Source organism: Tiliqua scincoides, chromosome 1 (genome assembly GCF_035046505.1).
Source record: "Tiliqua scincoides isolate rTilSci1 chromosome 1, rTilSci1.hap2, whole genome shotgun sequence".
Lineage (NCBI taxonomy): Eukaryota > Metazoa > Chordata > Lepidosauria > Squamata > Scincidae > Tiliqua > Tiliqua scincoides.
In genome coordinates, this window is record NC_089821.1 from 252,510,367 (window position 1) to 252,534,279 (window position 23,913).

Genomic DNA, 23,913 nt, shown 5'->3' on the forward strand with positions numbered 1-23,913 from the left:
AGAGTAAGCTCCATTGAACAAAATAGGACTTACTTCTAAGTAGACCTGGTTAGGATTGTGCCCAAAATATCATAAACTGCTGGGAGATAGGATTGAAGCATTAATCACATAGAGGTGACAATTCATCATTATAACAAGCATCATTATAACAAGCATCATTTATTTCTTTTTATTTTACATTTCATTTTTCCATTGAAGAAAAATACTATATATCAGAATCAATGGTAAAGGCAATTACTATTATTATTAAATAAGTAAATTTATCGAATTGTTAACACTGTTGAACTCATTCTGAAAATGTCTTTGATTTCCAGTCTAGTCAATGGAGAAAACTGACTAGAGGTTTTATATATTAAGAGTTTGTGAGTATAAAAATAAAATATGGATCTCACTCACTCACTCACTCACTCACTCACTCACTCACTCACTCACTCATGTCCTTTTCAAAAATTTCTACAACTTATGATGATGAAAACAATTCAAACTGATTTATTGTTTGCTCTGGAACCATTCATCCAGAATTTCAAAACTAGGCTATATACTGGGGGTTTCTATAGGTAGCATCATAGTAGTGCATCGTGATTATGTTTATTGTACATTTAAAAAAAAACTTTATTACCAACTTTCCAATGTTCATACACATGGTTTACAGAGAAGAATTTACGCTATTGGCCCAGATCTGGAATACTGTTGTCCAAACTTTCCAAACAAAGGAATTGATGGCAGCCTAATCTGGAAGTCCTAAAGAAAACAAAGAGTAAAAAGTATTAATTAAGTTAATTAAGATAATTAACCTTCCAGCTCTGAATTGGTCCCTAAATTGGCAATGTTTCAGATTGCGCTTCTGGCTCTAAACCTCTAGTACAACATTGGGCTTTGGTTCCTATTCTATAAGGACCACCCATGCCGACTTATATTGGGCCCTCCCAAAATTGCCATGTTTTTAACGCGTCATTGTGCAAAAAAGGGAGGCATGAGCTGTAGTCGCATGGGGAGAACTTGGGGTCAACTGATGGGTAGAAAACTGTGGAAGCCCCACACATTGACTGTTGAAATCCCCAAATAAGGCCTTTTTTTTTTTGCTTCTGATTCTGCAGAATATATTGTCATAAGAGCTAGAAACTTCTTTCCTTTTAAATACAGGGATTCTCGTGTAAATATGTTTTGTGCTTGATTCCAAGAATGTAATGCATCTGGAGCTCCTTTTAGCTTGTACTAATAGATTGCTACAACTTGATGTTTGGAAACTGCTCTGCATTATTGAGTGTGTAAAAATTATGAATTCCACTGGGGGTACAAGGGGAGGGAGACAGTAAACTATAATGGACTCATAGTTGAAACAAAAATATGATCCAAAAAACCCCTCCAAAATAGCTGTTGGTATTCCTTTACTCATATAGAAATGAGTATGGGGTATGAGTACAGGGCAGGAGGTCTGGTCTAGAGGGTTGAGCCTCCACCTGCCTGAAGATAACATCCAAAGGTCACCAGTTCGAGGCTACCGGCACCATGAATGGCGAGACCTTGAAGCAGCTGACAAGCTGAGCCGAGTTATTCCACCTGCTCTTTGGAAGGAGCTGCTTGTCAGCCTGTGTGGGAGGAGGCCAGAAAGTGATAACAGACTACAAAAGTTCCATCTGAAATGTTGTGAGATTCTTGAAAGATAGAACCTTTCTTTAATTATAAAAATCCCTACGGGGATTTAAACAGCCTGCCTATGTAAACTGCCTTGAATTAAAGTCTGAGGAGAAATCTGACGACCAAGAAAGGTGGTATATAAATACCTTTATTATTATTATTATTATTATTATTATTATTATTATTACTACTACTACAGCAGCTCCTATCCCTCTTGTCTGAGTAAAACAAGAACTGGTCATTTCTGACCCTTGAAATAAGCCCTGATTTGAGAGAGCAGACGGCTTTTGCTATTAGGATGACTTGCCAGACAGTAACATCTGACTGCCAGAATTATCTCCTTGGGACAATTTAGATGCCTTTGAAGTGAATGGCTTTTTGAGCTGGAACTAAGCCCAAGTCCAGCTTCAATTCAAGTCAGAATGACAAAGGGAGAGTCTGCTGTGCCATTCACTCCCTCAGCTTAAGATCACTTTGTGTTGGCAGCTGTACTGTTTATCTTGTTGTTTAGCTAATTCCCCCCCCCACACACACACACATTTAAACAACTGGATCTGATAATGGGGCCAGTGGGTGTATCTTGCAGACTACAACTAGGTAAGAACTCACCACCTCATAAGGCAAATAATGAAAGGACATGTCAAGGTTTAATTGATTCTCATAATAATGTTCCTAACATTCAAGAAAAACTAAAACACCAGAACCGGCCATAAGTTTTCTGGGGCCAGGACTGGTGCCCTTGGGTTTAGAATTGGAGGCCCCCTCCTCTTCCGCTGAATCTTGAGAGTTTCAAAACTTGATTGACCTTGGGCAACATTTTGGGATAATTCCCCCTTCTCAAAGGAGGAGCTGACTTCTAACAATTTTGGATCTAATGGGTCCTGAATCCTGACTTGTGGCTCACAGTTTTGACTCTTAGCTTATAAGGCACTGGACCTCAATGTCCCAGGATGAGTATGCTGGAAAGGCTGACAGAAGGAGGGCAAAGGAGACTGAAGTTATGGGGCTGATTGAAACCCTGGCACTTGTTCCATTCTTGCTATGGAAGTGGCTGCAATTCTTGTCCTAATGCAGGGGTGCTCAATAGGTGGATCGCGATCTACCAGTAGATCGTGAGGCAAAATGAGTAGATCGCAGAGTGCCGACCCCCCCTTCAGGTGCCTCTGGGAGGAAACACCGGGAGTAAGGCCCATTGTACTCAATGGGGCTTACTCTCAGGTAAGTGTGGCTAGGATTGCAGCCTCACAGCCTAATCCTAGGCATGTCTACTCAGGAGTAAGTCCTGTTATACTTAGTGGGGCTCAAGGTACACCAACATACATTGTACACATAAATGTTATATGTTATGATGGTGCGAACATTGTAAAAAAAACTCTGGTAGATCTCCGGGCCTTGCTGGGTTTCAAAGTAGCTCTCGAGCCAAAAAAGTGTGAGCACCCCTGTTCTAATGCCTTTTAGTTTACTTAATATTATGCTTGGCACCCCAGAAGTCCCTTAGGGAGTCTTGATGCCTCTGCCAGACAGCAAACCTTGGAATTATTTTGTTACTAGTGGTTGAACCCTGGCTGAGAACTCCATGTTAGATGATCATAAGAGAGAGGTGGGGGATTCAAATAGCCAGGGCCCCTGAAAGCCCTGTGAATCGTCTGTACTCTGAAACTGGGTGGCAGGAGTGGGGGAAGGGCCTTGGTGGGCAAAGGATGGCCCCTGCCTGCACCCTCAATGTTGTTGGCCCCTGGAGGCCATGCTACCCCCTCTTCTGCTTTCAAAGCGATTTTTGCTTTACGTTTGTCCTGGGGAGTAGGCTCATGACCTCGCACAGATAAATCACCTGCAGCTTTACACTATAAAGTTGCAAAAGCAGCACACATTTTAGCTTCTTGCTTGAGATTTCCATGCTGCATTTCCCCCCCAATAAGTCATCTTTATTGGCAGTCTAAAACTTCAGTGTTAAACTTAAGGCATGACAGAAGTCCAAGCAGCTTGTGCATTTGAGGGAAAACAGTGACGTTTGCCTGTTGCTTCAAAGATAGGATATGCAATCTTAAATAGATGCACAGAACATTCAAAGATTGGTTCTACATTTATATTTAGTTATCTTTAAAATGACACATAGTGCCAAGTCTGTATTCTACCTACTTATTAACCGTATGTTCAAATGCTAATGACAGGATGGATGATCTTTCAAAGACTGTCTGCTACATTCTGACTATAGTTTTATGTTGAATAAACCACCCAGAGGCACTTGGTAGCATAGATATTTGAGGGGGACTCAGTGGGAAGTTCTGCTTAAAAATCAATGGCACGACTATGGCTTCCTCCATTTAACTTTAGGGGTCCTCGCCATGTCTTTCCTGCAAACCTAATGCCTGTAATGGCAAAATTAGAGCTTTGAACTGAGAAGCCGCAAGACACTCCATGACCTTTTAATGGCCATGCAGTGCTATTTACCGGGGGGGGGGGGGGGAGAATCTGCTATTAAAGCAAAATGTTGATCCTATGAAGAAGGGTTTCTCTCGTAAATGTATTAGTACTGGTTAACACTTCCAACTAGTACAAGGGCTTCTGACATGACAAAATGAGTCTAACAGCCCCTTCTGTCAATACAGCACAAATGTCATTTCAAGTGTTCAAAACCACTAAGCTACCCTAAAAAACATTGATTTATCTGCTCCAATGTTTCTTTGGGGCAAACTTTCCTCACAACTGAAACCAATTAGTGGGCCTGGCACTTGTAGTGCAGAATGTAGGTCAGCATCAAGTAATAAAAAAGTATTGACTTTTCTCTGTCTGTAAGCAGCATGAAAGGGGTGCCATGGCCTTGTCGTATATGAAAAGAGCTCCATTAATTTCACTTATTTCAACAAGGGCTGTCAAATACTAATGCTTCTATTGCACTTTTCACACAAAGTACATTGACACCAATACTGGCCTCAGTGAAACAGGTTTAAAATATTTCAGCTAGTGAAAGGGGCCTGCACTATAATTTTCAATTCCCACTAGTACATTTTAGACACCTTAAGTAGTATTGCTCACAAGAACTATTGAGGGAGATGAGATGGGTCTAACTAACTAATCATGACTAACAATTACTGCCCATGGAGAAAGCAATCTAATTCTTATGTATAACCCTACCAAAATAATCATCCTGAATAAGAAATGCTGCCATTTTATGGAGCAGGCACACACTATTGGTTGTGGGCTTTATGTCAATGAAGAGCCACAAATCACTGATAGATCACCTGCAACTTTATAGTGTAAAGTTGCAAAAGTAGCACACAACATTTTATCTCCTTGGCTTAGATTTCCATGGTGCATTTTTTCCTCCAATGAGTATTGTTCCTATGGAAGTTACAATTAGGGACAGTTACATTCACTACCCCAATCCAGTGATTTCTGGCATGAGAGTGCTAACAAAGGATTTCTGGGCCTGCAAGTGTTGTCATTCATTTCAGTGATGAAACTTGATCCACCTGTGCAAATGAACCAATTCTGCCCGCTAAATTAAGTGGAGGAAATGACATAGATGAGATTTGCACACATGAGCCTCTGAATTCGGATGATAGGATTTGATAATATGAGACACCAGTCTGCGTAGCTTGTTGTTTGCTACGAATGTCATTATTTTTCATTTTAAAATGTATCTCCCATCTTTCCCTATTATGATAGCAAAAGAGCACAAAACTGCATAAAAACAGTTTGATGAAAGTAACACATGTTCAATAATGGCTAAAAAGCCAAGCAACAGGGTGCACAAGGGAGGGAATTCCACAAATACAGCATTGCCACCAAGAAGGCTCTGTCTCAAGTGCCTGCCAAAAAGATAATGTTATCAACATTTATCTGTATTTCTTAATATAATATCTTGTTCACTCACTACTTTCCTGTTACTTTTAGCCTCCAGAAATTTGGAATGATGGGGCAGGATTTTCTTGCGTTGGGCAGTGATTTTAGTCCAATGTGCAACTAAGAGCCAAATCTTACTCTTCTCTACCTCCCCTGCTGGTGCAGCTGCACCAAAAATGGGTGCACTGTATCTACTGAAGGGGCAGATCAGGAGGTTCAGCAGGGAAAGGGGATTTAACGGCCAGATCCAGAGCGGCCCGCATCAGTACCAAGTGTCGCAAAATGTGCTGTAAAGCAGGTTGCGAAGTTCACCACTGGCTCAGTGTGGGCACTGACCCAGTGTGAGCCCGCACTGAACCAATGCCAGGTGGAAGACCAAGGACCACCACCCGGAGCTCCGGGCAAGCACCAGACAGGTGAGTCTGGGCACGGGGGGAGTTATTCTGGGGTGGGAGAGGGTAGGGGGAAGGTGTGGCAGGGTGAGGGAGTGAGGCAGAAGTGGAGATGGCGACAGGCTCTGCCGCCATATCCTAACACCTCTCAAGGCACAGGAGACCCAACATGGGTCTCCTCGAATCTGCACCCACTCAATAGCAGGCACAGATCCGAGGAGATCCATTGGGATTGCCTGGTCACTACATGGGGTACTCCAAGTATTTCTGGCAGTGCTTCCCAGCCCCTTAGGATACCATGGTAGCCGTTTCAGCACTGCTGCAGCCCTGGGCACTGGGAAGCTCAGGATTGGGCTACAAATCCTTTTACCCCTGCATAAGCCTCCTGACCCGCAATCAACCTTGTGCCAGCTATTCTGATTTTGCTGGCGCAAATCTAAGAAGAGAAAGGGGGTGGGAAGGCTGCAGAAAAGGGGTTAGGATCTGGTGCACAGCATTGTCACTGGATCCACCCCCTCCCATTGATTCCCCACCCCATCACGTCCCCTCACCCCGTTTCGTTCCCTCCCCTGCCTTCCCTGCTTTGGCAGGTGTAGGCAACTCTGGCAATAAACCTGGAGCAAAGCAACCTTGTGCAGCAGCACTTTTAAAATGTTTGAACGCTCTATGCTCTGCTGGCAGCCATTTTGTGTCAGTGGAAGTTTTTTCCGCCTTTGCAAAGCCCTACATAGAACAGCCTACGTTGATCAGTCTGCATAGGATTGGACTATTAGTCCAGCAGCAGTACTTTGTATGTACTTTGAAAGACTGAAGTCTTTCTGAAGTCAGTGGGACAGCACAGGCTGCAGCTATAACAGTTTAACCTACCTGCTTTGCGAATCATATCAGTGTAATATCAGATAAGTAATTTTTCCAACAAGACTGCTGGATTCCTGTTCCTAGAGGTGGCAAATGTTTCTCCATTTGGCAATCATATTGTCCAATATAGTACAGTCTAGAAAAGTTTTAGTTGTGCAGGATATGAGGGCCAGTTGCAGTCTGCAGTGCTTCACTGCCACTGATTTTCTCTCATTTCTTGCTCCAAGACTTAGAGAGGAAAGGGATCTAATTGTCACACTGCTGTTCCACTCTCCAACAGTCTTTCTTGGTGGGAACCCTACCAGGTACCCTACCATCATCTGTCTTTTCTTCAGCCTTCTTCCCTCTGGCCCCCAATTACAGTGCAGGAAGTCACAAATGCACCAGGAAATTTCTCAGGTCTTCGGAGAGGTCACAATCTCTTGTGAGTTGAGGCACACTGTTCAAGGACTGGGGAGGCATTTATATCACTATGATGACAGGGATATCCCACATCGTGGTCAGCACAAACTCCTGTACTACTTGTTCCTGTTGGCATGAGCACCTGTTCCACAACATCCACCTTCCTGGGATGCTTTCTTCCTCCCTGCTTTCTTTCTACCAGAGGAATCCACCTCCCTGCTTTCTTACTACCAGAGAATCGGCTTGCACTCCAATGTAATGGAAGGCTGACAGACCGGGTCATTGGACATGGATCCCAAAAGGGGGCAGAGTCCAGTTGATTCTGGACAATAACACAGCATTGTATAGTATAGTAATATTAAAGCAACCATGTGTGTTCAACCATATTCTACTTTTCATCCATGAAGTTGTTTATCAGCTAATCAAAGAAAGGAACGATCATTCCCAACATTTTGTGACTACCTAAAGAAGTTAATTGCACTGATTCATCAATTTAAAAAAAATCAAGTCATTTAGATCTTCAATGCTGTCTCAAGATGAGAAGAGATCCTTGTACCTCCTCTATTATATTATCATACAAACATTTAATTTACCCTCACATGGTTATGATTCTATCCCCACAATTCATTTGACACTCAGTTCCTTCCTTGCCTGCAATTCATCTACCAAGGAATTGAACGGCATTTCTCAATGAACTTGAGGAATGCTTCTGAAAACAATATGTTTAACTCACTGGTTAATTACCTCCTGCAAATGCAAGCAAAGTTGACAATTTTTTTTTAAAAAAAACCCTCTGATTTACAAAGACTAACTAAAATGGAGGGCAATTTTCAACTTTAATAACTTTATAAGTAGTCTTTGAATCAACTTGTCATTAGTTCTTAAAATATAAATGATACTGGCTAGCCATCATAAAACAATTTTATGTCCTTCTGTATGATACTTTCATCACAGTACTTTTCCTGCTTGATAGTTTACTTGGTTATTGACAGAAAGCATATGATAATGTGTTGTACAAATATCAGGAAATTATTCTCACAGTGGGAAGTCTGCTAACAACATTATTTTAATATCTTATCTTCCAAACAGAGGCAGAAAACATATTAATTGCTGTTTAATTTATGCAACAAACATTTCATTATAATTGTACTTAAATTTTGACCAAGCCTCTTAAGAACCAGTGTGTACATCTTTCAGTGTTATAAATCAAGGAATTGGAATCAAACAGAAATTATTAAAGGTTTATAATTACTGCTTCTGAGTTTCAATAATTCTTTATCTGATTGTCTCTTTACAAGTGGTCCAAACGAAGACTTTTAGAGTACTGTTCAACCGTCCCCTAAGCTGTCTCCAACGGAAACAGTAGAGATGTTACCCAATTCTTCTTTTCCAGATTTGAGAAGGAATGCATGGTTCTGGACCCATCTCATTCCCCAGCAGATTGAAACTTTGTAGCTACTTCCACTAGCATTTTGGGGGGAAGGATACGTTCCACTTCAGATACACATCAAACACACACAATGCACATTGACTCTTCACTTTCCAGTGGTTCTATGTCATTTTGCATTGCAGCGGGGAGGCACTTTAGATTCTGAAACAGTAATAGTGGTAACCAGTTCTCATGATCTTGTTAATTACATCTGATAATAAAAGTCCATGTAGTCATGTGAGAAAGACAAAGGTTCCCTTACCATGCCCCCAAAGGATGCAGTGTGCACTCCATTGGCACAGCTGCATTGGTAGGGGGAATTACGTATAATTCGGCTGTAAATACGACAAAGGTGCAAACTATTAATAGTTATGTCTAAACTAGTCTAAAGAGGGTATGCAGAATGCGACGGGGAGGGGGAGGAATGGGGCAGGTGTCAGGATGGAGTTGGGATGTGTCGAGGCTAGGAAGGGAGTGGATCTCAATGGGAGCAGCTCTGTCAATATTCTAACCCCCTTCCTGGCTTCAATCCACCTACCTAGTTCACTCAGACTTCTGCCAGCAAAATTGCTGGCACAGATTAGAGTAGACCCATCAGGTCAGTAGAGACTTACACTTGGGCAAGTGAACAAGTGTACCCTTGGGAAGCTTGCAGGGTGCTCGAGTGGTGTGCTCCAGTGGCATGATTTTATTGGTGGGGGGGGGGGAATTAGACTGGATTGTGTTAGGGTACTTTATCAGCTATGATGGCTTGATGTCTTATTCAGTCAGCAAGGCCATAAAGCAGCCATTTTCAACCACTGTGCCGTAGCACACTAGTGTGCCGCGAGAGGTCCACAGGTGTGCCACAGGAATTTGGGGGATGTGAGCCAATGGGGCCAATGGGGATGTGATTCCCCACTGGCAGCATGGTGTGCCTTGTCAATTGTCAAAAGCCTGATGGTGTGCCTTGACAATTTCAGTGCCTTGTCAGTGTGCCACGACATGAAAAAGGTTGAAAATTGCTGCCATAAACAGAGGCATTCTTAGCGCCTCTTCACAGTTAGAGAACTCCTTGTCCTTGGTGAGTCCCTCAAGTCATATCCTAAGCATTTTTTGAGGCACAGAACCCATAAATTTGCACTGGCTTTATGATGACAGCAGGCTCATGTATGATTAAACAGAGAGATCAATGTATTTTATTCTTGTTTGTTTTGCCTTGGTTACATATTATAATTATTTCTTCTACATTTCTTGTTATACTACAGGAGAAGGCCCTGGGATAGGGTGGGGTTTGTGTTTCAATTAAAATATGCCTATATAGATTTCAAGATACTGTTGTTCCCCATTTCTCCTATAATTCACGCCATAGAAAGCAGTACAACCCTCTTTATTTTGTTCTGGCAGGTTCTGAACTTGCCTAATATCTATATTTGAACCCAAATTGCCAAAGATAATATACTATTTTTGGAACTAATACAGTCCTTATTACAGCTGAATTAAATTAAGACAGTGATGTGAATTTCCTCACAAGCTATTTCATACATGGATACCCCTGAACTTTACTGAATAAGAGCTAAAAAACAAATGTGCAGATGAAATTGTTGGATTGGTATTTGGAACTTATTGGCTATTGTAATTCAAACCTCAGTTTAGTGCAGGCCAATCTTTAAAAGTATTTCTTAGAAAGGGAATAGATGCTCAATAGCTTCATCTTCATTTATTCATGGCTTTTATATGACATTTGTCAAATATGAAGCTATGCCAATTAGTATTAACAAAGTTATGAAGATAATTGGCCTACATAATGTGAATTATAGTTATTATATTTCGACATACACAGAAATAGGTTGCACTTAAGTTTTTTTGAAGGTGAGAAAATAAAATGTTTTATTCTTCAGTTGTCTTAATGGCAGTCACCATCATACACATGGCAAAGTTAAATACAGGATATGTAACAGGGCAATACACTTTTTCATATCTCCCATATACATAATCTATATTTATTATATTTTTATCCCACCTTTCCTCCAAGGAGGGCAGAATAGGTGGTCTTCTCCCCCTTCACTCATTTTATCTTCTGAACAACCCTATGAAGTAGGTTAAGCAAAAAAAAAAGGGGGGGGGCTGGTCCAAAGTCATCCTGTGACCACTGTGGGGATTTGATTCCAAAGTCTTGTTGTAAGCCCCCAAACCCACCAACTATACCACACTAGTTGTCATACTGATTTACAACAATCTATAGCGCTTACTAATTCCAGTGTCCTGCAGTGAAGGAGAAATGACATAAATAATATCCTGCAAGTATAGGACAACAAGGTAGAGATACTAGTTCTGCATTCCAAGGGCCAGCCCAGAACCATCAAGCATGGAGAAAAAGATCAGGTTAGTGTGAGACTTCATATTGGTCACATCAGGCCTTTTTCAAATGGTTCCACTGAAGGTTTCAGAAAGCTGGGACTGATTGCAAGGCCCATCAAGACAACTTTTGAATCCAACAGACTCCAGCAAAGTGTTCATTAATTCTACGAGACTGCAAATGATAGCCCACTATTTTCCACATCAAAGCCTCTTCTGGAAAAAAAAAAATTTGTAGGTTAAGCAGCAGTTTTGGCAATTGAAAAACACCAGAGTGTCGTCACTGGGATATGTCATGTTAGCAATGACTTGGGTATTTTTTTCCCTCCGAATGAGATTCTGGTACGTCTCAATAATAGATGAAAGTGATTTTTAAAGAGTCTCACTGTTTATACAGGGTGGTCCACCCTCTGAAGCATTCATCCAGCATGTCTTTGAAAATCCTTTTTCAAATGGAAGGATGTCATGCAGTACTGAAACAACATCTTTTAATGATTTCTTTCATAAAATCATAGAACAACAAGGTAGCCTGTCGGTACATCAGACACTCTTGTTCAAATGGAATGTGCTTGAGAGACTTTCCTTTGTAAAGTATTTTGTTGTAGTTTGAAGATTTTTTTCCCCCCAGAAAAGAAACACGCAGAGAGTACCTTTAGGCTAAACCTAACACACAATTATTTCCAGTTTCTGTTAAGGAGTTCTGGGAACTCTGGGCTGTAGAAGACTAGATCCTCTGCAAGGACTAAATAGGAGAAGGCAGCACCAATACCGAGGGCGGGGGGGGGGGAGAAGCATCCATTGCTATGCTACAGCCTGCTGCCAAGAATGTGTGCACAGATCCAGATGTTGGAAATACAGCACACTGAATAAGTCCCTATTTGCATCCTATCCTCTGCCTGTCATGGCTATGTTAAATGGTGCCCTGTATCCCCAAACAGGGCTTGCCTTAGGAGCTACAGGGCCCAAAGCAAAACATTTTTGCAGGACCCCAACCCCAGTCCCTCTACTCTCCAGGATGAGTGGCAGCAGCAAGGCATCTGGTAGCAACGTGACTACCAACTGCTTCCAGGGAAGGTGCATCAAGTCTAATATATTAATATATTAAAAATTAAATGAATTGGGACCCACCTGAAATTGGCTCGTGACCCACCTAGTGGGTCCTGACCCAGTTTGAGAAACACTGCCCTAAGGCATCTGGTGGCCCACTATGAGATACGGGAAGGTGGACTAGATGGGCCTTTAGCCTGATCCAGCATGGCTCTTCTTATGTTCTAACCGAAGTTATTTTGGTTATGAATATCCATGATTTCATCAAGTCAGACAAAGCATCACTACAGCAGTATCAAAATCACAAGGGCAACCAGAGCCAGCAGAAAAAAGCAAATGAGGCTAAGGACTGTGTGGGTGAAGAAGAAGGTAGTCAGTGGCACTGAGACAAACAGCATTAGAAAGCTCTAATTAGGAAGCTCTAAAGAAAACAAATGTTTTCACCAACACTGAAAATGGTCCCAAACTGGAGGCACTTCTAACACTCTGGAAACAAGCAGAAAATGAAGAATTTTGGCTCCGCTCTGTGCTTATTTAAATCTTCTTCTGATCAAGGTTTTCTGTTTCACAGTTTGAACACATTTGAATACAGAAGGATATTCACATTCATGTGAATGTGACTCAACATATTTGTTAATACTTAGGGATGGAAAGTCAGGTGACTCAACTAGGAGTCACAAAAATGCACATTTTTCACTGACTTGTTTACACTTGAGTCGTGCATGTGGAAGACTTAGCAAAACACTCAAAAGTCATGGGCCCCTTGACTCGGCCCTTGTCCCCACAAATGTAGACTCGAGTCTGCCTGTGTCTGGGTGTGCTTGCTTACTGTTTTCGCAGCATGAAAGATCTCATTCAGACCGGGCAAGCAGCAAGGAAGTTCCAGCCAGGAGGGAGGGAAGGGTTAATGTTTTCCTTTGGCATTGGGTGGGAGAGCAGAAGGTGGGAGTGAGCTCTTTTGCCCATCTCTGATAGGAAGGAAGGAACCAATTGACCAAGGATGGGTGTTCTGATATTTTCTTTGACTGAGGTACAGCAGGTGTAGAAGCCCAAGGGTGTTCTTGCCTTACGATTGGCTGGAGAAGCCCAAAGAGGGTGAGGAGGCAGGGAAGGGAGGGAGGCAGTTCATAGCTATCACACTTTCCACTCTGTTTCCGCTCTGTTGTTACTTGGTGGGAGGAACTCTGATTGAATGACCAGTTGAAGTGGGGCTGCTTCTGAGTAGAGCTGCCAAGGATTGGGTCATCCTGGTAAGCCTCGCAGCTGCTGCGCATGACCCTCCTCCCTCTTGCTGCTGCTGCCGCCCAGCTCTCACACAGTCCCTACCATCTCCTCCTGTCTTGTTTACAGATGGGATATCAGGGGAGTATTAAAGGAGTAGTCTGACACACACACACACACATCTCTTGGCAGCAGCCCCCTTTATTCCATGACTGGGTTTTTAAAAGGGATGACTCAACTCCTTTAGAGTTGTGAAAGGGTGACTCGGAAAAGGCCCTCATATGACTCATTTTCAACTTGAGTCGTGGGGGCGGAGGTTCTTCTCGACTCATCATGCCGCATTGGATTTTCCAATCCCTGTTAATACTTATAGTGAATTTCTAAAGGACAGTTATATAACTGAATGTTGACCAAGTGGGTAAATGGGCCAAAACTTAGGATGCTTACAATTGTTCAGCATTTCTTGCTGCTTTGAAAAAGAAAGAGGCCAAAGGCATTAGATTCAGCCCGAAATGTTTATACACCAGAGCTACTTAGATACTTAGAACTTCAGCTGCCAGCAGCTTGGGCATTTGCGGAAGCCATAAATCAAGCCAAACTTTCCTGAATTGTATACAGGGGAATGCAATCCAACCCATTCAGTTGATTTAGGACCTCTGGCAGGATCTAAGCCATCCAGCCCACACACCATGTCTTATGCGATTAGGTTAGTATACATCAAACCCCCAGTAATAACCATTCATATGCATATATGTGTATATGCTTTATTGCTACCTTTAGCTGGATTAAAAGCAGTATATCAAATTTTACACGTGCTCCCTTTATTAGCTTTCTACCACCTGATCAACTGATAGAAACAATAATGAATTCTTTTTACACATATAAACGGGAGTTTGTGTGTGTCCTATCCTGAGAATGTAATATTTCAAAAAATAGCCTAAGCTTTGGGGAAAAAACCAATTACAGAAACAGCATTAAAAATGCCAAGCGCCGGGCAGAAGCAATTCTGGATCAGTTTAAAAAAGTGATTGATGAAACTCTAATCTGAGCTGAAGGAACAGTTTCACGACAAGCTGTGACCATTCCACACACTTCATTAGCTGCCATAATTAGCCTGGTGTTTCAATTTGTTAGAACTGGTGGGGACAATTTTACTCAGAATACAAACATCAAAAAGCAGGGTCTCTCCGACTTCAGAAGTGGCTGATGAGAGGCTTTCTAGTCTTTCTGTTAACGAAAAGATTAATTACAGCTGATGGGAGGCTGTACTCTGATTGTCACTCTGTCTATGTACATTACTTTTAGCATTAGAAGAAAGACATGGTTGACACTGCACTGCTCAATCAAGCAGCTTCACATCAGGACATCAAGTCTGTTTTAATATGCATGGTCTTGTATTGTTTGATTGACTTGTTCTCTCTTCTCTGGGTCCCAGGCTCTGACACTAACTTGATGTACCAACAGAACAGCAGGTTATACAGTGGCATGCAGGGCAGGTATAATACTTAGAACATCATTATTCTATTACAGTACACACACTCCTTGCCTCCATCTTACAAAGCCACATTAGTTATCCAGCTCTGGGGGAAAATGACAAAAATATTCTGCTCTGGACAATGTAATAGTTTTTGCAGACTGGAGCAAGCAATTTATGTTTGGATAATCTTCTCTCCGTAAGCATAAAATTATCCTCACAGATAACAGACTTTCACTGACTGACCTGATTTTCTATGCCTTTTCATTCTATTGACTCATTAGGGCTTGACAGAAATTTGGGGCTTTTCCCTGATAGTTCGGATTTGCATTCTTGTATAACTTTTCAAGTGCATGAGCCAAAAGCTGCTATCTAAGCTGAAGTTTAGAGCATTTACTGACTCAAACTTGGCAATACTGGACTATCTGCACATGCTGAAAAACCACACAAGTAAATTCCATGAAAATCCCTCTTTTAGTCAGTAATGCTAAAGGCTAAGTGCCAATAAATACCATGGTTTGACCATGTGCATGGATCTCTGACTGAAATGCTCCCTCCTCTCCTCACATGCTGCCATTTCTTAACTTACTTTGAGATTCTCATTAAACCAGAGTTTCTCTGTGGGTCAGGACTCAATGGGTGGGTCGCAAGCCAATTTCAGGTGGGTCCCCATTCATTTCAATGTTTTATTTTTAATATATTAGACTTGATGCTACCATGGTATATGACTGCATTTGGGAAAATGTTACAGACCTGTACTTTTAACAAGCTACTATGTATATTCTTTTAACAATGATAGTCAATGGGACTTCTGGGTAAGCGCGGGTAGGATTGCAGCCAAGAATTGTTAAAAATGTTCCTGCTTGATGATGTCACTTCCAGTCATGACATCACTTCTGGTGAGTCCTGACAAATTCTCATTCTAAAAAGTGGGTCCCAATGCTAAATGTGTGAGAACCACTGCAGTAAACTATTGGTTGCTATTTTGGTAGAACCAGGCAAACTATGGTTGTCTGCAAACCAGAATCACAAACTATGGTTTGTTCCTGGTTTGCTATCCTGTTTTCCAAGCAACAATGGTTTGAACAAAATATCATTTGGCCTACTGGATGAAACAGAAAACTGTGGGTTGTTGAGAACCAGGAAGTAAAAGTGCACAAAAAGGGATGTGGGGAGGAGGGGAGGATGAGAAAAAGGAAGAAGTGAACTATGATCTTTGCAACTCAAGCTGCTCATACATATCAACCAAGCATGGGGGGGGGGGGCATCAGGTTGCTGGGGGACTTGGGACAAAACTCTGTATTGGGGTCCCTATGGAACCCCCTGTCTGACTGATGAAGTTGCATTAGGCACCACTGTTGCCTCCAGAATTGAGAGCTCAGGAATCAAACAGTTCAAAAGTGTCATTTGATAGGTGGGAACCCTCAGCCTGCACCTGACCTGGCCAACCTGTGATTCTGTCCCTGGAACGAAGAGAGTATAAATGCAAATTAACAAATTTGCTTTATATACTTCAGAACACATTACAACTATAACATATAAGAAGTGCTGAATCAGAATCTCATCACAAAGCACAATGTGTCTTATGGTCAGCTACAACATCATCAATCAATCAATCAATCAATCAATCAATCAATCAATCAATTCATCAATTAAAAATGTTATACTTCACCCTTCTTGTTACAGATCCAGGGTAGCTTACAATACAACAGTATTAAAAACCAATATCATTAAAACATCCACAGAAAGAATGAAAAAATCACACAGAAGAAAACACAGAACCTAAGAAAGAAAAAACCAAACAATTTCAATATTCCTTCCAATGGAAAACTTGTAACAAGGGGGCCTGCTGCAGCTCAGATTACAGGGAATTCCATAGGCTGGGGGCCACCCCAGAGAATGCCCTCTTCTTGCCACCCAAAGAAGGCCTCCTAAAAAGATCTTACCAGATGGACAGACAGTCCTTGAGTTATTCTGAATAAATTTTAAATAAATAAATAATATTTTGGTCCTAAACTGTCTAGGGCAGAGGTTAACAAACTGGGGTGTTGGAACGTCCCAGCTTGAGGGTCTCTGCCCTTACCACTTTAAGGGGCAGGAAGGGGGGAATGGACCGACGAGATTCCCAGGATCGTACCACTTCTGGAGGAGGCCAGGGGCTGTCTTTAACTCACACGTCACAGCAGCAGGCTCCCAGCCATGTGAGGAGCGCTGCAGAAGCCTCTGCAGGGCTCCCCAAGCCTCAGAAAATGTAAATAAAACTACTGTGACCCACTTCTGATTTCGCAATTACAAACCAGAAGTGGATTGCTGTTATTATTTTTTTTCATTTTCGGAGGCTTGGAAAGCCCTGAAGAGGCTTCCGTGGGGCTCCCCGCACCCCTGGGAGCCTGCTGCTGCGAAGTGTGAGTAAAAGACAGCCCTTCCCCCCCCCCCCACAGTGTTGCAATCCTGGGGATCATGTTGCTCCATTACCCCCTCTCTTGCAAGAACTTACTTTGGGAGTTTTACTCCCAAGAAGTTTAAGAACCCCTGGGTGTAGGGTGGTAAAGGTAATAACCAGCACTTTGAATTGCACTTGGACACATACTAGCAACCAGTACAGTTGTATCAATAAAGCTGCTCCAGCCATTTTCAGCCACTGTGCCGTGGCACATTGGTGTGCTGTGAGTGGTCCACAGGTGTGCCACAGGAATTTGGGGGAAGGTCATTTATTAATAGGGCCAATGGGAGCTGTGAACCCCCACTGGCAGCCTTGTCAATTGTCAAAAACCTGGTGGTGTGCCTTTACCATTTCAGTACCTTGTCAGTGTGCAATGAGATGAAAAAGGTTGAAAATCACTGTGCTACACAATCCCATAACTGGGCATCTGTCAGAACTTCAGGTAGACGCTTTTTGAACCAGCTGAAACTTCTAGGTGGTTTCCACGGCCAGACTCACATACTGCCTGTTGCAGTAATTTATAGGCTAGGTAACAAAGGTATGGATAACCATGGCTAGATCTGCCTGAGACAAAATCAAACACAATTGGTGTACCAGTCAAAGCTGGGCAAATGTACCCCTAGCAACAGCCACCACCAGGAGCAAAACTGGGTCCAGGACTTCAGGGGGAGTGCAACCCCATCAAGAATAGATTGACATACTATTGTCATCTCAGAAGGATTTCTAACCAAACCTCTGTCTTGCCTGGATTATAATAATTCCAACTATTGACAATTCTAGATTTGAAGATGTCAGATAAAGGTAACATGACCCCAATGTATTCTTCGGAAGAAGTACAAAGCGATACTGTTCCACCTGCAATTAGGGCAAGGGCAGAAGAAGTTTATTGGCAGCTCCCCAGGGAGATAGACTTGCTGGGGGCAAACTGAGAGGCTGAGTTGATGAATGTGTTCTTTAAGCCACTGTGGATTTTCACTTTCCCTCTTTACTGGCCTCACCTGTGAAAGTTCATAGCAATAGGCATCAGTTCAGCTCTAACCACAGAAAGAATTTCCATGGTTTTGGGGAGGAGCAAGGAAGTATGTGTAGTACATCGTGGCAGCCCAGTCCTTTTGGGAGGACTTGAAATTTGTTCCTTGTTTGCTAATAGAGCAGGGTGACCAGATACAATGGAGGACAAAGTGCCTGTACCTTTAACCACTGTATAGAAGAGGGGATTTTGGCAGGTGCAGCTCAAACGGAAGGGTTTAAAAAACTGCACCTGCCAAAATTCCTGCTTCTATACAGTGGTTAAAGCAGTGATTTTCAACCTTTTACATCTCAAGGCACACTGAGAAGACATTAAAACGGTCAAGGCACACCATGCTGCCAGTGGGGGCTCACATCTCCCAGGCCCTATTAATAAACTACCTATTCCCTATTCCCTCAAATTCCTGTGGAACACCTGTGGACCACTCACTGCACACCAGTGTGCCACGGCACAGTGGTTGAAGATGGCTGGCATAGGCACTCTGTCCAGCATTGTACCTGGTCACCCTATAATAGACAAACAGCTTTGTTAACTTTACATAAATTCTGCTATACAGAATTTTCTGTCAAAGTGCTTAATGAGAAGAATAGTTTGGAAATCCTCCGTATCTATACTCTAATCTGGCAGACATTAAAAGGCAGATTTCCTTCCTATGCCCAAACAAGCTAGTTGTCTGATTAAACATAGAAACAGGCGACACACGACATTTATCATGCAACAGACAAATGACACTGAATTGTTAGTTGGACAGTATAATAAGTACCATCTAATTTTCTCTTTGGAATCTATTTATTCTTCAAAGTCCCAGAACGTTACCAAAGTGTGGCATTTGCCTGCTGAGAAATTATAGAATTAAAAATCAGGTTTTATAAAATATTCAACTGGTTGCTGACAAACCCTTTTCAAACAGATTAGAAAGTGCTGACAGTGCCTTTTCTCATGCAAATAACTTCAATGAATGGCGCTCAAATCTTTCTAGTCACTATTTGATATTCTTCCTTCCAAATTATTATTTCCTTTGAGTCACCAATAACCTTCAAAAGAATGTTGTTACAGGGCTGGTGTTCTTACATTTCTATTTGTGCATGTGGGGTCGAATCCAAACATACCATTTTACAAACAGAAACTTCCACTTCTGCTAGAGTGGTTCCTGATGGTCACCGATTCCTCCTTCCTGCTGTATGCACCCATGATGCATCCCACACCACTGCAGAAGCCCCTTTGCTCCTGCAACAGCTTTTTGGGAATGCTGTAGCAGCAGGGTGGGGAGCAGGAATGCCCCATTCCACGGGTAAAACTCTAACAAGAATTTAGGAGAACAATTTTCTTTCTACATATGCAACTCATCACAATCTAGTTATTGTATATTGATAAATTCTGAATGACTATAATTCAACTTACGTGTGTTTAACCTACTGAAGTTACCACTCAAACAGTCCAACCCTATAACTCAACAGGTATTTTGCTGTCATACGTCTGAGGAAAGGAAGAGGTTGAGCCCAGGTCAGGAAAGGAGATAGGATCTGGCTTGCACAACTGCTGCCAAGATCCTCTCCTGCACAGTGGCATAGCTAAGGGAGTGCAGGGGGTACAGCTGCACCGGGCAACAAGCTTTAGGAGGGCAACAAGCTGATCTTGAGACTAGTGACCAAAACTGTGAAAAAATTGGTATGTACAAATAATACCATCATGTTATACATCATTGGAAAGGTAATTTAAAGCAGAATGCAATGAAACAAACCTCATTGGAATATCTGTATGCTATCAAAAGTAATGGCCAATAAACCAGAAAATGAAAACACAACTGTTTTATGGAACAAAAAGTGGATTTCTTTAACTCAAAACTAACCTATGAGACTGATTGCTCTGAGAGCCAATAAGATGTTATTATAATACAGCATGGAACCATTAAGGTATTAATATGTATCAGCTCTTGTTTCCATGTATCATAATACAGTTGCCCCTGCTAACTGGGTAAAGAGGTACTTTCAAATGGCACTGCTCTTATATTTAGCAGGAGAGAATAACTGCCTTCTTCACCCCAGCATAGTGTCTCTAACTATGCTGAGCGTCTGATAGAGAGCGTCTATCCAGAATCGCAGTGTGGATTCCGAGCCAACAGGTCCACCACTGATATGGTATTCTCCCTTAGACAACTGCAGGAGAAATGCAGGGAACAACGACAGCCACTCTTTATAGCCTTCATAGATCTCACAAAGGCTTTCGACCTGGTCAGCAGAGACGGCCTCTTCAAGATTCTCCCCAAGATTGGATGTCCACCCAGGCTCCTCAGCATCATCAGATCTTTCCACAAGGACATGAAGGGCACTGTTGTCTTCGATGGCTCCACATCAGACCCTTTTGACATCCGAAGCGGAGTGAAGCAGGGCTGTGTTCTTGCACCAACCTTGTTTGGGATTTTCTTCGCTGTCTTGCTGAAGCAGGCCTTTGGAACTGCAACAGAAGGCATCTATCTCCGGACCAGATCAGACGGAAAGCTCTTCAACCTCTCCAGACTGAGAGCAAAATCCAAAGTCCAGCTGAAATGTCTGCGTGACTTCCTCTTTGCCGACGATGCAGCTGTCACTACCCACTCTGCCAAAGATCTCCAGCAGCTCATGGATCGTTTTAGCAAGGCCTGCCAAGATTTTGGACTGACAATCAGCCTGAAGAAAACACAGGTCATGGTTCAGGATGTGGACTCACCTCCCTGCATTACAATCTCTGAGCATGAACTGGAGGTTGTCCATGACTTTGTGTACCTTGGCTCAACGATCTCCGACACTCATTCTCTCGATACCGAGCTAAACAAGCGCATCGGTAAAGCAGCTACCACGTTTTCCAGACTCACAAAGAGAGTCTGGTCCAACAAGAAGCTGACGGAACATACCAAGATCCAGGTCTACAGAGCTTGCGTCCTGAGTATACTTCTGTACTGCAGCGAGTCATGGACTCTTCGCTCACAACAGGAGAGGAAACTGAGCGCTTTCCACATGCGCTGCCTCCGACGCATCCTCGGCATCACCTGGCAGGACAAAGTTCCAAACAACACAGTCCTGGAACGTGCTGGAATCCCTAGCATGTATTCACTGCTGAAACAGAGACGCCTGCGTTGGCTTGGTCATGTCGTGAGAATGGATGATGGCCGGATCCCAAAGGATCTCCTCTATGGAGAACTCGTGCAAGGAAAGCGCCCTACAGGTAGACCACAGCTGCGATACAAGGACATCTGCAAGAGGGATCTGAAGGCCTTAGGGATGGACCTCAACAAGTGGGAAACCCTGGCCTCTGAGCGGCCCGCTTGGAGGCAGGTTGTGCAGCATGGCCTTTCCCAGTTTGAAGAGACACTTGGCCAACAGTCTGAGGCTAAGAGGCAAAGAAGGAAGGCCCATAGCCAGGGAGACAGACCAGGGACAGACTGCACTTGCTCCCAGTGTGGAAGGGATTGTCACTCCCGGATTGGCCTTTTCAGCCACACTAGACGCTGTGCCAGAACCACCTTTCAGAGCGCGATACCATAGTCTTTCGAGACTGAAGGTTGCCAATACAAAGTGTCTCTAACCAATAAGGGGCACACTTTTTATTTACTTACTTAATTAATTAATTTTGACTTTGTTGTGGGGGGGGGTTACAAAATCTTCTTTGACCCCCGGTACAGATAGATGACTTAGCTATGCCACTGGCTGGGGGGAGGCAGAAGAGCAAGTGGGTGGTGAGCTCCTGGGGGGAGGAGGCAGGTTTTTCTCCAGTTTTCACTTTTTTAAAGCCCGGGTATGACATCACTTCTGGTTGTGACATCACTTCTGGAGCATCATTTTGAGCTTGGCAGCGGGCTACATGATCATTAGCTACGCCACTGCTCCCGCAAGGCCTTAAACAGCCTCCTGGATTGGCTGACTCCCTGAACCACCCGAACCACCCACAAACTGTCCCGCCGTCACCTTATTTGCACCAGCAGAGTGTCCAGGTGGTTCTATGGACACACATAGCCTCTGACCATTTCTGCCAGTGGCTCCATAGCTCACGGTGGTAGAATGACGTTTGTGCCATCACAAGGCCACCTATGACAGCAGGTTGCTAAATTGGGCCTTGACTCCTAGATAAGCACACTAGGATTGCTGCCTTGCTCTAGATAGAACTAACATGCTTATCTTCAGTATAACAGTAATCACACTTTAAGAGAAACTTAGTATTTACATTCTTTTTAAACATCCAATGTAATTTATAAAAATCCAATTTTAAAAAGCATCAGTTTTATCCACCCTGAGTCAATCACACAAATGTTTGCTATCTTCTTAATTTGGTATAAACGAAGCAGAACTAAAGTGACTTTGCCTTCATCAACAGAACTGTACCATTTGTGAATAACATGGCTTCTTTTCAGCATATGCAAGGAGCAATTTCAACTAGGCATCTGATGAATGCAGCTGGCACCCAGAAGAGGTTTCCCTTTGTTGATACCTAGTTATTTAATTAATTGACAATATTAATGAAACAAAACCATTTAAAACAAACAGCTAGACTGACTGTTTTGTAGCATGCTTGAATCAATTCAGACATGCAGGCTTCTTCCTAAAATTGCAATAGGATGGACTGTTGAGCTTGAAAAAGCATATTTTATCCCAATCAGTGAGTAAAAGTAAAATTATCCATAACTAACCCATGTTTCTCTGCCGTACAGTTTAGCTGTAATGATCCCCACACACTGCACTCGCACATCAATTATGATAATCATAATCACGGTCGTTAAGCTGAATGTTCATTATTATCAGGATGCTGGTGACGGCAGATTCAATCATCGGGTGCAATGGGCAGGCAGTCACAGTCCCACCCAAGTTTCTGCAGACAGTGTTGTGCCACATTAAACCTATGATGTGTTCCACATCCCACTCCATTTCAAAAGCTGCAGACAGTAAAGGTCAACTTTATGTTCTGTGCAATATGCTTAGGTTCTCTAAATTAATTCTTTGGAATATTGGCTATTTTTATGCTTTGTACATAATAAAAATCCATTTAGGCCCAAATATGCATGTGAAAATAAGGGAAGAGGCCTGCAGCTGTGCTGTAAGTCACCAATAATCAGGAATACAAGACAATGCCCTACCAATACGGAACAACTTAAAAGACCATTTCCTGATTTTTGAAAACAAAGAAAATAGCAAAAATTGCTGCCATTAAAAATCAGTTGTTTGCCATCACATGTAAAACTAATTCCACTTCTGATTAAAGGCTGTAGGCTATCATTTCTGCTTCAATGGATATGAACATGTGCAAGCATTTTGACAACTGAAAAAATTAGAGTGAGTATATCTGATCTCTTGACTGTCCGGTTTCATGGGACCTATCAAATTCGATTACATTCAAGGCCTCTGTTGGTTCTTCATGCCGAAACTTCACACTTATTCTAAGTGTAGACCTAGTTATCTGGAGGCTTTGGGCCAAAGAAGACAGTTGCAACAAGAGTGATGTCTAAACAATGCACAGTATTTTCCTACTAATCTTTCAGAAGCATGGAAGCCAAAATAAGTAACTGTCATGTGTCTATGTATGTATGTGCTTATTTTAGTGGAAATGTGAATGTGTGTTTGTTACCAATGGCCCAACTTTCAGCTTCATGGCATATGAAGCAGTGCAACAGTTCCTTTATCAGAGGTATGTCACAACAGGTGGCATTCCAGGAACACCAAAAACTCTGTCACCACCTCCACAGGAAATATCAGCATGACAATGATGGCACCTGTGGCTGCTTTCTGCATCATGTATGTCTTGTGTCAGGAAATGACAGCAGAGTCATCA

At 42.5% G+C, this 23,913-nt stretch overlaps 1 protein-coding gene across 2 annotated transcripts in view; it reads right to left on the reverse strand.

The window, feature by feature from the left end:
• Positions 1-243: 243 nt before the first annotated feature.
• The window catches only part of SPATA17 (spermatogenesis associated 17), a 115,294-nt gene continuing 91,624 nt past the window's right edge, over positions 244-23,913 (reverse strand). For both annotated transcript variants that reach the window (XM_066611708.1, XM_066611707.1), the window contains one exon: positions 244-741. In XM_066611708.1, the coding sequence (XP_066467805.1) occupies positions 661-741 (81 nt within the window). In that variant the 3' untranslated portion in view covers positions 244-660. The remainder of the gene's footprint in view (positions 742-23,913) is intronic.